The sequence below is a fragment of the Scardinius erythrophthalmus genome, assembly GCF_964197995.2.
Source record: "Scardinius erythrophthalmus genome assembly, chromosome: 19".
NCBI lineage: Eukaryota > Metazoa > Chordata > Actinopteri > Cypriniformes > Leuciscidae > Scardinius > Scardinius erythrophthalmus.
Genome location: NC_138239.1, coordinates 27,929,780 through 27,944,121, shown reverse-complemented (window position 1 = coordinate 27,944,121; position 14,342 = coordinate 27,929,780). Strand labels below are relative to the sequence as shown.

General features: G+C 36.9%; 1 protein-coding gene across 1 annotated transcript in view; it reads right to left on the bottom strand.

Annotated features, from left to right (window-relative positions):
* The window catches only part of grm1b (glutamate receptor, metabotropic 1b), a gene marked incomplete at both ends in the record, with an annotated part of 41,127 nt that overhangs the window by 20,689 nt on the left and 6,096 nt on the right, over positions 1-14,342 (bottom strand). The window contains one exon of the mRNA XM_081394098.1: positions 3,841-4,076. Within this exon, the coding sequence (XP_081250224.1) occupies positions 3,841-4,076 (236 nt within the window). The remainder of the gene's footprint in view (positions 1-3,840; positions 4,077-14,342) is intronic.

Below are 14,342 nucleotides of genomic sequence, written 5' to 3'. Positions count from 1 at the left end.
TGCAGCCATATTTTCCGACCACATTTTAAATATAATTTTTGAGCACTTGAAAGGGAACGATAGGGTGTCCAGAGACACATTATTATTCCAAAGCCACGGGCGACAGGACAGTAAGTTCTTTCTATTTCCATGGACAGTGAATCAAAAGACAGCAGCATTAAAACAGAAGATCAAAGGAAATGCTTGTTGCCATGGCGAAGCAAACCATTTATGTAACCAAACTCAGCATTTAATTAGTAATGGTCATGATGTTGACATTATTATTAATTGAGCAAGGAAATTAATTATTCATCCATGTTCTCATTGTTGCCCATCTCCCTCAAGCAAATGTAAATGTGGCTGACAATTGAGAAAAAAAAAAGGTTGCTGTATTAATTCAAAGGAACGGGCAATGTCAAAGGACACCCTATCGGATCGTTATCTGGTTATCTGTAACAAGCCAGCAGGAAGCAGTATCAGGCACTGTAGCTGATATATATGATGATTTTGAAGATTAAGAAACACATTTTCAAAGAAAACTCTCATCATAACATGGCTCTCACATTACACATGTGTAAAATAAAGGGCATTGCAGCAAGCAACGGGCGAAAGCTAAAACCTAGGCATGCTTCGCTGAAAATGCTGTCTTGGTTGATCCCTCATTTTAAATGGGCACTAACCATAAGAAAGCAGTGACACTTTGAGGACAAACTGAAACATTAAATCCATGTTTTATTAATGATAGAGGCAGATTGGGAGAAAGATTTCTCAGTGTTTCTTACACCCTCACTCTCTATTCAATCATTTATGTGCAAAAACAACATATTTTCTGTGGTATGTCAAAGGTTTGTTTCCATGCAAAGAGAAATATTTAGGACAGAAAGTCTCAGTAAAGATATGATACTGTGCTATGATATTTCAACTCAAATATCCTCCCATCATATAAAAATGTATCATCAAATCTCATTATCATTACGAATAAAATAATCAGATAAAAATGTTTGAAATGTATTCGAATGTGTTTTACTTTAACTTTAACTTTCTAACACATTTTTTGACATTTTGTAATATTTTACTTTTTAGGAGTAAATAACTAAGTAGTCCGCATATAGGCCTACTATGGCCTTACCATGTTTAAAATTCTGTGTAAATTTTGCTGGATAATAATGTGTCCCACTATTATTTGTGTAAAAAATAGTGAACAACAAAACACCTAACACTCTAAAATTTTTCCACCACAGTCACAGTATGACATCAATACAGTGTTTTTTTGTTTGTTTGTTTGTTTGTTTGTTTGTTTGTTTGTTTGTTTTTTGTGTGCGTATTTAGCAGATGCATGTTGTAAGTGGAGCCAAATATATAGAAATAAGAAGCGTGACCTCTTTATTTCTTCTCTCTGAAGGCTCTGATTAATATTAGCACAAGCAACTAAAAATGCTTGGAGCTTAAAAAAGTTCCCCATGCAGCATAGCCAACTGGCATGAGAGATCTAGTTAATGTTATTGGGATATACAGTAAAGTTAAAACCAAAGTGCCCTTACAGATGCCAATATTTTGGGGATAAAACATCCCAATAACTTCATATATTAGAGGTCAACCGATATACAGTGCTGCTTTGTGACCTTATTGACAATAGTAAAGGACATTCTTTTCTAATAACCTTTACTAGTGATCCGAAATAGTAGAAAACAGACTTATGTTTTATACAGACACAGAATCACACAGCATAATTTACTTTAAGTTCATATGGTTGTACAATATCAGTCGACCTCTATCTATATTTCTGAAGTGAGGTGTCTCCACGTTAGCTCTTCAGAAAAATATTCACTTACCATCTTGGAGTTCTAGACAAAGAAATAATAACAGAACAACACACTATGACAATTTCTCTGTTCATTTTGGCTTTATGTTCGTTGCACAGAGTTAAAATGATCATTTTTGCTTCAAAATCATTTGACCAATGAAAGTTCACCTCTTGCCTAAAACAACTAAAAAAGAAAATAAATAAATAATAATTATATAGCAAAGCAATGCTGTAAAAAAACACAGACATAATATGGACAACTAACATGAAAATAGCATAAAATCAGAAAATAAAGTGAGTGGCATGCTTCCCTGTATTTATAATGGCACTTAAATAAGTTGTATAAAGTTTAAAAAATTAATTATTTATCACGTTAAAATATTTATTGCATTGTGAAACAAGATGTGGCTGCAAATGCAGAAAAGAAAGTCAGGTATCATTTTGACAACATGCTGAGTGTTGTCTTTAAATAAATAAATATCTTATGTTTAAATATCAACCAAGCCAGCCAGAAATGTGCCATAAAAAGAGTTAATTTACCTAGATCACCTTTTTCAGTCAGCAGAGAATGTTTCAAAGATACAAAAAGAGCAAAAAACACCTTTAAATTAGTATAAACTTAATAAGCAAATATTTTATTTTCCTCTGTTTTGGGAAATAACAGCTATACTGTAGCATGCAAAATGGGTCATTCCTGTTCTGCAGTACAGTTTTTTAACTTTTCTTTCAAATCTATATGCTTGTTGCAATTGCAATTTAAGAAGATATGTTTATAAAACATACTTTGGTCAGACACTTTAATAACTAGAAAATTAACAGCATGGCTAAGATGAGAGCTAAAGCTCGTCATTGCTCAGTGAAGTATTGACTAGTAAACATGGACTGTAATTTAATCAAACAGGATGAAAAATAGAAATATAGTAGAAATGACCAGGTAAATTGTTGGGCAGGTTTTTATAATAACTGGGTGCAAAGAGTAAGGCCATTTAAGATGATTTGCTCTGGGTGGGATATCGAGTTTGTACAATATATAGATAATTTTTAGGCAATATAATAGGCAATAACGCGTACGGAGCCCACATTAGTTAGCGCATCTGAAAAATAGCAAAAAGCAGAGGAACTGCTGCATAATCCAATTTGTCCTAAACTTGAGCCATGCTTTATATTAAGAACTTCAAAATAATTGTTAAGATATAGTTAACGTGGCTTGCCCTGTCAGATGCTCAGACAGATACTTGCGCTGTTTAATGCAGTGTTTTCCTCAGTGCATAACTTACATTTTACAGGTATATTCTCCATCTGTAAATGTTAGAAAGTCATGCAAATATTGAAATTTTGCTATCAGGAGTGGACGAGTCTCCTCATTTGCGATAGAATAGTACAATAATTCTGACTATAAGATACATTTTGGTCAATATTTTTTGTTGGACATTAAATGTGCCGCATGTACATTTTTAAACCTACATGTAGTGCATTTTCATTATAGCACTAACTGTGAAATTACTATTGTAATGGGGTAATCAAATGTAGGCTAATATAATTTCTAAACTCAGATGAGTGAATGTGTTCCTCCTACCAGTTAAAAGTTTCACCATTCACTATCACCATTCAGCCCAAAAATACAGACATATGATTTCGTTTTCTTTTTTTTTGTCCATACCACACAACCCTAAAGAGGATCACATGGTTATAATAGTGAAAAAATATCTGTTTTATTCACAGAAAATTATAGAGGGCAAAGGATAAAGGATAATATTAGGGGGAAAAAAACTTGACTGATTACAAATTAAAACAATACCTAGAAGCTTGATACAGTTCAATTAGAGTAAGGAAAATATGAAGAAATACTTGGAATATTTCTAAATATTGTTTTTCCCCCCATTTGAGAAATTAGTTCATATAAGTCTTTAATTGTGATACTTTAATAAAAGAAAACAAACTCATATGAATTAATTAATATTTTATCTAATATATTAGGTCATCTATGATGGGTAGGCTACATGGAAATGTACTGCATAGGAATGACCCAAATACAGCCTCTCTCTCACTCCTCATACCTGAGCAGTTCTTCTTATAATTCGTGTTTTCTTGTGGGTGTCCCGGGAGGCGACACTGGAAACGATACTGCCAGAATTCAGCAAACCAGGGGTTTCTATTGTTGGTGTTGAGGCGTAACTTCAGGTAGTAGTCATCAAAGGACGTGACCTCGGCCGACTGAAGCTTTATAGTGATGCCGCCAACAGCTTCCTGCTCGTAGCCCTCCACGACCTCATCTCGGTCTGCCCAGCCATCACTGAAGGAAACCCGTCACAAAATTACCACCAACTTCCTTTTCAATCTTTTGTCAAAAGCATGTTGAAAGTGACACACTTCCTGCTGCCAGTTGGTGGCGCTATAACTTTGACTCACAATAGTCACATCCATCTGATCAGCCTCTTACCACGAACACACTGCTGAAGTTTCATCAAGATCAGTTGATGTATGCAGAAGTTATAACACTTCGTGTCTCTCTTTTCTCGCCATAAATTCGTTTCCTCACCACGGCCAAACCGTTCAAGATATCAAAAATCCGTCCGCAATTTAGCATCCTCAATGTCTTTACTTCATGCTGACTGAGTTTGGAGGTGATTGAATGAATTCTCTAGGAGGAGTACATCACATTCCACAGCAAGCGTTTTCCAAACAACCCATAATAGCTGACTTCCTGTTGGGCTGGCGTGAAACTTGTCAGAGGGAAAGTTGTTCGGCCCGACGAAATCTATATGTGTACCGAGTTTCATATTATTTCATGCAAGCGTGTTTGATATATGGACCAAGTTTTCAGACCCTGTTCAAGAGGGCGCTGTTGAGCCCCCCTGCCACGCCCGTTTCTGAAACTTTTCACATGTCTACTGGCTAATAAGTGTTATGTGTCTGTCGAGTTTCATCCAATTTCAAGCATGTTAAGAGTCTCAAACGCATCCGAAAAGAATATTAAAACTTGATGCGTTGCCACGGCAACAGTATCGAAGATATCAATAATCCTTTCACAGGTCTACATCTGCCCTGTGTTTACATTATACACATAAAGTTTGAAGCAAATCGGGTAAAATTAAGAGGGTGACTTCAAAGCATTTTGAAAGTGACACACTTCCTGCTGCCAGTTGGTGGCGCTATAACTTTGACTCACAATAGTCACATCCATGTGATCGGCCTCTTACAACGAACACACTGCTGAAGTTTCATCAAGATCAGTTAATGTATGCAGAAGTTATAACACACTTCCTGTGTCCCATTATTCGCCATAAATTCGTTTCCTCGCCAATGCCAAACCGTTCGAGATATCAAAAATCCGTTCGCAAGAATTCATCCTCAATGTCTTGACTTTATTCTCACCGAGTTTGGTGGCGATCGGATGAAATCCCTAGGAGGAGTATTTCACATTCCATTGTATGCGTTTTCCAAACAACGTATAATAACCGACTTCCTGTTGGGCTTTTGTAAAACTTAGAGCACGAAAGTTGTTCGGCCCGATGAGATCTATATGTGTACTGAGTTTCATATTATTACATGCAAGCGTGTTTGATTTATGGACCAAGTTTTCGGACCCCATTCCAGGGGGCGCTGTCGAGCCCCCCTGCCACGCCCCAGTACCAGCTTCAGCCCGGCCCTGATGGCCGCAGGTTCTGACGTGTGTGCAAAATTTCAAGAGTTTTTGAGCATGTTAAGGGCCCCAAAAGTGGCAAAAAGGCAAAAAAAAAAATAATGAAAAAAAAAAAAAAAAAATATAGCTGCGAGCAGCGATTGCGGGCCCAAGCCGGTGGCACCGCCAACCTGGTGCCTTTAGTACACTAAAGGCACCGGGGTGGCGGTGTCACCGGCTTGGGCCCTCCATCGCTGCTCGCAGCTATATTTATATATATATATATATATATATATATATATATATATATATATATATATATATATATATATATCAGACAAGTAATATTCTTTGTCTTGTCACTTAAAAAAAAAAAAAAAAAAATATATATATATATATATATATAATTACCTTTTTTTGGATGCTAAACTATTGTTTATTATATGCTTTGTACTTCACTCACGTTCCAATATCGAAGGGAAAAATGATCCTCTTCACATGCGCAAAAATGTCCTTGGAAAATTCACAGTGGAGCGGTGCTTACTGTGATTGTACGAATTGTACTACTGACTATTTAGAGCAGTGTAATCTTTATATGTTAGGTTGACCATTTTATTATTATATTTTATTAAGTCTATAATGAACAGGCTGCAATGTCAAGATTGCAATGCTAGTGTGTGTGTGTGTGTGTGTGTGTGTGTGTGTGTGTGTGTGTGTGTGTGTGTGTGTGTGTTCATGTTTTTCTGTCCCGGTGGGGACTTTAACCTGAATGCACACAGACTCATGGGGACTCGTATCACAGTGGGGACCTAAATAGAGGTCCCCATGGGTAAACAAGCTTCATTCAGAATGAGTTTTTTTTGAAATGTAAAAATGCAGAAAGTTTTCAGTGATGGGTAGGTTTAGGGGTAGGGTTAGTGTAAGGAGATAAAATATACAGTTTGTACAGTATAAAAATCATTAAATCTATGGAGAGTCCCCACAAAGATAGTAAACCGTGTGTGTGTGGGTGGGTGTGTGTGTGTGGCGTGGGCGCGTTTGAACAGTGGACACATAAAAACATACTCCGTCATTATACAGGACGACATTCAAACTGCAAAGTGTTAACTTATATTTGTGTACAGTCGCAATAAAACACAACATTGTGCTTTTGTAAAATAATTTCAAGCAATCAACCCCCGAAAGGCGCTAATTTTAAAATTAAACTAAAATGCTCATGGCTGCACGGGCATTCATAACGGTGCACATCCACGGCGAGGAATGAGCAGAACAGAGTGAACGTTTTTCAGTTAATTCCTACTTCCATAGGAATTAATTTGAAACGCTCGCTCAACCACTATCAATGTCAGTGTGGACGAACATATTTTACTTTCGTTTTTAAGTTGGCGATTCAAAAGCCCCCAGCGGTGTCACATGTCGATTAACCGGTGGTAAAATATTCTCACCGTCACATACCTAGTATATTTTTAAGTAGATACAATAGGCCTACCTGATTTTGAACACAAGAGGGCAGTATAGCCCTATGTATGACTTGACTTTTATGGGACTAAATAGTACAATTACTATTTTTAAACTTATAAATATTTATTAAATTGAAAAAAAAAAGAATAAAATGGGTTTAGTTGTGATATTTTTATACTTTTATATAGAAATAAATGGTGTTTAATTACATTTTTAGAAGATGAGGCTTTAAGTGTTACTTTACTTTAGTCCCTCACTATAGCAAAACCGTTTGAGATGTTTAATATCCGTTCACAATTTAGCATCTTTAATGTATCTTTATCATTTTGAAAAAGTTTGGTGTGAATAAAATAAACCAGTTAGGAAGAGTAGCTAAAAACTCAGAGTCTGAAATATCCAAAAAATCCACATTCAAACCAAAATATCTGACTTCCTTTTGCTCTGAGCTAATAACTGTAAATTAGAAAGTTGTCCGGCTCGGTGAGACCAATATATATACTGATTTTTGTAACTGTTGGTAAAACTAACCCACCCACTTTTGTCAAACGCATGTTGAAAGTGACACACTTCCTGCTGCCAGTTGGTGGCGCTATAACTTTGACTCACGATAGTTACATCCATCTGATCTGCCTCTTACCACGAACACACTGCTAAAGTTTCATCAAGATCAGTTAATGTATGCAGAAGTTATAACACTTCGTCTCCTCTCTTTTCTCGCCATAAATTTGTTTCCTCGCCACGGCCAAACCGTTCGAGATATCAAAAATCCGTCCGCAATTTAGCATTCTCAATGTCTTGACTTCATGCTGACTGAGTTTGGAGGTGATTGAATGAATTCTCTAGGAGGAGTACATCACATTCCACAGCAAGCGTTTTCCAAACAACCCATAATAGCGACTTCCTGTTGGGCTGGCGTGAAACTTGACAGAGGGAAAGTTGTTCAGCCCGATGAAATCTATATGTGTACCGAGTTTCATATTAATTCATGCAAGCGTGTTTGATATATGAACCAAGTTTTCAGACCCTGTTCAAGAGGGCGCTGTTGAGCCCCCCTGCCACGCCCGTTTCTGAAACTTTTCACATGTCTACTGGCTAATAAGTGTTATGTGTCTGTCGAGTTTCATCCAATTTCAAGCATGCTAAGAGTTTCAAACGCATCCGAAAAGAATATTAAAATTTGATGCGTTGCCACGGCAACAGTATCTAAGATATCAATAATCCTTTCACAGGTCTACATCTGCCGTGTGTTTACATTATACACATAAAGTTTGAAGCAAATCGGGTAAAAGTAAGAGGGTGACTTCAAAGCATTTTGAAAGTGACACACTTCCTGCTGCCAGTTGGTGGCGCTATAACTTTGACTCACAATAGTCACATCCATGTGATCGGCCTCTTACAACGAATACACTGCTGAAGTTTCATCAAGATCTGTCAATGTATGCAGAAGTTATAACACACTTCCTGTGTCCCATTATTCGCCATAAATTAGTTTCCTCGCCACGGCCAAACCGTTCGAGATATCAAAAATCTGTTCGCAAGAATTCATCCTCAATGTCTTGACTTTATTCTCACCGAGTTTGGTGGCGATCGGATGAAATCCCTAGGAGGAGTATTTCACATTCCATTGTATGCGTTTTCCAAACAACGTATAATAACCGACTTCCTGTTGGGCTTTTGTAAAACTTAGAGCACGAAAGTTGTTCGGCCCGATGAGATCTATATGTGTACTGAGTTTCATATTATTACATGCAAGCGTGTTTGATTTATGGACCAAGTTTTCGGACCCCATTCCAGGGGGCGCCGTCGAGCCCCCCTGCCACGCACCGGTACCAGCTTCAGCCCGGCCCTGATGGCCGCGGGTTCTGACGTGTGTGCAAAATTTCAAGAGTTTTTGAGCATGTTAAGGGCCCCAAAAGTGTCAAAAAGGCAAAAAAAAAAATAATGAAGAAAAAAAAAAAAATCCTTACGGAAACAATAGGGCCTTCGCCCTTTCAGGGCTTGGGCCCTAATAATCCTTACGGAAACAATAGGGCCTTCGCCCTTTCAGGGCTTGGGCCCTAATTATTTTGAAGTGTTGGTGCTTAATGTAACACTATCTAGTGTAAATGATAAATCACGTTTGAGATTTGTGCTGGCTACTGTATACAGGCCACCAGGGCACCATACAGATTTTATCAAAGAATTTGCTAATAATCAGACTAATTGTTGGTGATTTTAATATACATGTAGATGCAAAATATGCATTGGGATTGGCATTTAAAGACATTCTGAACTCTACTGGAGTTAGACAACACGTGTCAGGACCTACTCATTGTTGTAATCATACTCAGTGGGGATTTCTTTAAGACTGCAAGGGAAGCTCGGCTTCCCCTATAATGTAAAAAAAATAATGGTCAAATATGTACTATTGTGTTAACATTTTATTGATTCTTGGTATTTGCTTGTCGAAATTGCTAGCCAATTTTCATGATACATTTCACACAATTATACATTTATACCTTTATTATATTATCACTTATTATATTTTTTATATTATTGTTAGTAATAATTTAAAAAATAATTATTAAAATAATTAAAAATATATTATTAGTAGTAGTATTATTATACTTTATTATATTATTATTTATACATTTATTATATTATTACATTTATACAATTATACCTAACTCTGCTGGCCATTGAGAGGACACTGGTCAAGTCACTGGAAAAGACGCCTAGTTGGTACGACAGGGTCACAGAGCATTTTCTTGAAAAGGAACATTGGGCAGAATTTACGTATAAATAAATGGACAATTTTTATGATGTAGGCCGGAAATGGGCTTCCCCTCTTTGAAAGACCAGCAGCCGCCACTGATCATACTCTATATCTAATATTGTCACATGGAATCAATGACTACGTTTACATGCAGCCAATAACCCATTCAAAACCGGAATATTAGCAATAACCCGGTCGCACACGGCCATGTAAACACCGGCAAAAACCCGGATATGCTCATATCCCGGTTTTTAAAAACCTGGATATGATCCCTGGGGTACCCCTTTTCTAACCCGAATATTTGGTCATGTAAACGCGTATCGGCATATCCCCATCAAAAGGAACATTGATATGTGTTCTGCGCATGTTCTATTCGCAAGGAATCTTGGTCTTTTGAGGAGAGATGGCGCATACAAAAACCGCGTGCAGTATACCGGAAGTAAACAAGAAGTAGAGGTAAACATGGCGAGACGCAGCACAGCACCACACTTTTGGAGCGAGGAGGAAAGCGCAAACAAAGGCGATCGCTATCTGCCCCGAACTATTCATTATCCGCGTGCTGCTGCTGTTGTTGTCGTCTTTGGATACAGGAAGAAGAATCGGAAATGACGCATATTGCGTCTTAAGGTTGTCCGTACGTCCAGACGCTAACCGTGCGTCGCCGTTTACATCGGGATATTGCCAATTGATTACAAATTCCATGTATACAGGAGTAACTCTCTCTGCTCACGCATGTAAACAGGTTATTCCAAATGTTTCAGAAACCCAAATAGTGACCTTAACCCGACCATAACCCGAATATTGACAGCTTGTAAGCGTAGTCAATGTTGATGCCGTTGAAATTCTGCAGCAGAGTGATGACATCTCAGATCATTATTTAATCTCATGTATACTTAATTTAGCCAAGGTTGCAAAGCCAACTCTGTGTTACAAATATATTAGACCTATCACTTCTGCTACTAAAGATTGCTTTATTAATAACATTCCTGATCAGTTTCATCATCTCAGCATCCCAGATAGCTTAGAAGAACTCGATATTGCGACAGAAACTTTTGACTCTCTCTTTTCCAGCAATTTAGACACAGTTGCTCCTTTGTGCTTAAAGAAGATTAAAGGAAATAGTCCAAAGCCATGGTACAACAAGCACACTCAGGCCCTTAAGATAGCACCCAGAAAAATGGAGCGCAACTGGAAGAAAACAAAACTAGGGTTTTTTCACATTTCATGGAAAGAGAGCACGATTGCGTACAGAGAGGCCTTAAAAACAGCTAGATCTACTTATTTTTCAACCCTATAGGAAGAAAATAAACGAAACCCTGGGTATTTATTTGAAACAGTGGCTAAATTAACGAAAAATAAAGCTTCAAGCCCAGAAGTTGCCAAGCAGCACAGCAGTAATGACTTTATGCACTTTACTTACAAGATTGATAATATCAGGGAGAAAATTATAACTATGCAACCGTCTACTACAGTATCGCCTCAGGCAGTGCATTGTAGTGTTCCTAAGGAAAAATTTAATTCATTCAATACTATCTAAATCGACAACATGTATGTTAGACCCTATTCCGACTAAGCTACTGAAAGAGATGCTTCCAGAGGTCATAGATCCTCTTCTTAATATCATTAATTAATCTTTGTCATTAGGATACATACCTAAAACTTTTAAGCTGGCTATGATTTAACCGCTTGTTAAAAAAACGCAACTTGATCCTACAGAATTAGTCAATTACAGACCAATCTCAAAACTACCTTTTCTGTCAAATATACTAGAAAAGGCTAGCCTAGAAATCTAGACGCACCCTAGCGGCAGCAAAATGTATTTTGCAGCCAGGGCAGTCTAGCAACTCTCCATTGACTTTCGAGCTGCAAAAACCTAAATTGGGTCAGGCCAATCACGTCGTGTATAGAGTAGGCGGGGCGGGTTTAACATAATGTTGACAGAGTTGCGACGGTTACCTGCCACTTGAAAACAAAGAATGACGGCTGCTGCTGGCGAACATCTTTCGAATCGGCTTTGTCCGCGACTCTGCACTGTAAAAATTAAAGGTGCCTGGAGGAACCTTTTGGGGTTCTTCACTTTGCCACACCGGCGGAACCGTCTGTAGATCCTCTAGGCACCCTTTAAAAAGGGCCGGTTCTCTGAGGAACCACACAAGTTTCCTGAGGAACTCTTATATTAGGCACTGTGTGGAACCACTTTGGGTGCCTCCAGGAACCAAATTTCATTTTTTTTAAATATTTAATTTCATGTTGTTACTATGGTTACCTTTGACTTCTATTATAATAAACAAATTGAACCAAATACAAAATAAGAATTGTTTATTACATATTTGATATTCATTTTTATACATACACTTCCATGCACATGGGGAAAAAAGCTAACTATAGCTTAATATCAATGAATACACAAAAAAATAGTATAATACATAAGCAACATGAATAATCAACCATGTATATACAATAGATAAACAAGAAAAGACATCTCAACAAAATGCATGGAAACACATATGTTCCACGAAATAAATCAATGTAATTACATTTGAACTAATTAAAAATGTCCATCTTTACTTAACTTTAAACATTTGTGTTTCAGTCCGATGGTGAGTCTGACATCACTGTTTCCAAGTCCAAAAGCTCTATCAGATGCCAAAAACAAACAAGTGCTAATATACACTCATTGTGCTGTAACCTTTATCTCTATACAGAAATCTCAGATGGTTAGATATTCAGCTATTTTGAATCATAAAATGTTGAAGTCTGGGATGCTGTTAGACTGGAGACTGTAATGTATACTATGGCTTTTGAAAAGCTTAAATGTGTGACTTGAATCAACAGTGTTCATAAATGGTTGTTGAGTATTCTCATGAAACAAGATAGAGGAAGTAGCAGTAGAGGCTTCGACCCGGAAACAGTATTAAGGTGCAGTAAAATTATCTGTTGTTCTGTGAATGTTCACTGGTGAATTCCAGTCATTTCAATAAGAATCCACACGATCAGCAATTTCGTTTGTGGTCAAAAATGTCACTATGGGACCAAGTTGGTGTGAGGTACTTAAAGAGTTAGAAAAGTGAAAAGGTACAGCATCGTTTTCCGTTTGTTTTTCCTCTTCTCTGGTGGATGGTCCAGGCACTTCAGTGATTTTCAGGTCTACAGGAGGATTTTTATTCTTGTTCAAACTTGTATTTCAGCTTACCGAGATCCCTACAAAGTACAAAATTTACAGTTAGTAATGTTATTAAAGTGATAGTTGTGAAATTTAAATAATTTCCTCAGACTTGTGACGTTCCAAACCTGTTTGACTTTCTGTCTGTGGAACCCAAAAGCAGATCTCAGGCATAATGCAACCCCAGTCACCATTCAATTTCACTGCATGAAACACAAGCAGAAAACAAATGTGTAAATCATTCATGAAACCATTCTTATGTACACTTGTCTAGTTCAATTCAATGCAACAATTTATGTAAAAATGGCTAAGCTCCAAAAATGTCCCAGAAAAGATTGGGTTGTGTTGTAAGTCTTCTGAGGCCATATAATAGCTTTTTCCTTTTTTTTTTTTTTTTGTCGAAAAAGACTAAACTTGAAGTTATAATTCAGAGTTAAAAATGTCTTATATTCAAATGCAAATGATAAAGATATCAGAAAAAAATGCATAGCATTATTTGTGAACCAAACCTGTGATATTATTTTTCTGAGTAACATGAATGAGATTTGAGATCATGAGAAAATATTTTCAGAGAATAACTGATTAAAAACACAAGTAGCTGCTACACAGTCAAACAATACAATTGCACACAGAGAAAGTTCATAGTAATAAAGTACAGCATGTGGTGCAGGTAACTTACTGTAATTCAATGTTGCCACTGAAATGTTCAGATTATTTTAGAAATGTAATGGTTGTTCTGGGGAAACAAAAGAACAAAGCTGATTATTCACAACATAATATTTATTGACCAGTAAATGGCTTTAAAATGGTATTTGAGAGAATGAGGGCACCTGTAGTAAGTAAAGTTAGGCTAAACAAAAAAAGACCAAACTATAACCTGTTTTTGTTATTCATAACAAACGCAAGAATCGGAGAATTTTCTAAATTAGTTAGGCTATATCAGCAATTTGAAGACAGTTGTACAAAATATGTTAAATTGAATGACTAAATCTATCTAAGACAATAAGTCAATCATTTCCATTTGTTCATTAGATCAACGAAGTTAGCATCCGCGCGGGGCTAAAACCTTCATACCAGATACTGTGCAATAAACGAGTGGTAAACGCTGTAAAAACGTAGTAATGTATAATAAATTTAGTTTATATATGTGTGTGTGTTTAAATATATAGTGAGTAAACTCTGTATTTATATTTATTTGGCGAGTTTACAAACCTGGTAATGGAGAGCAGAACAAACGGCGGAAGCTTTGATGAGAGGAGCCGTTAGTTTCCTGATGACGATCAGCTGAGCTTTGTTGCGCGCGAGCAGCGCGAGGATCACTGAAGCGACGACAGCAGAGGAATAGCAGCAGTTTCGTGACAGAATAAAACTTTTCTCCTCCTGCTTCTTCTTCTTCATATAATATTATTATTATTTAGTGTTGTTGTTTAAGGTTTAAATTACTTAATAAAATAGGCCTATACTAAATATATGTAAGCTACCCAAGTGAAAAAGACTAGGTTACTGTTAAATGTATTAAAAATGCATTAAATATTTGTATTGTAGGTCTACTAAAAAC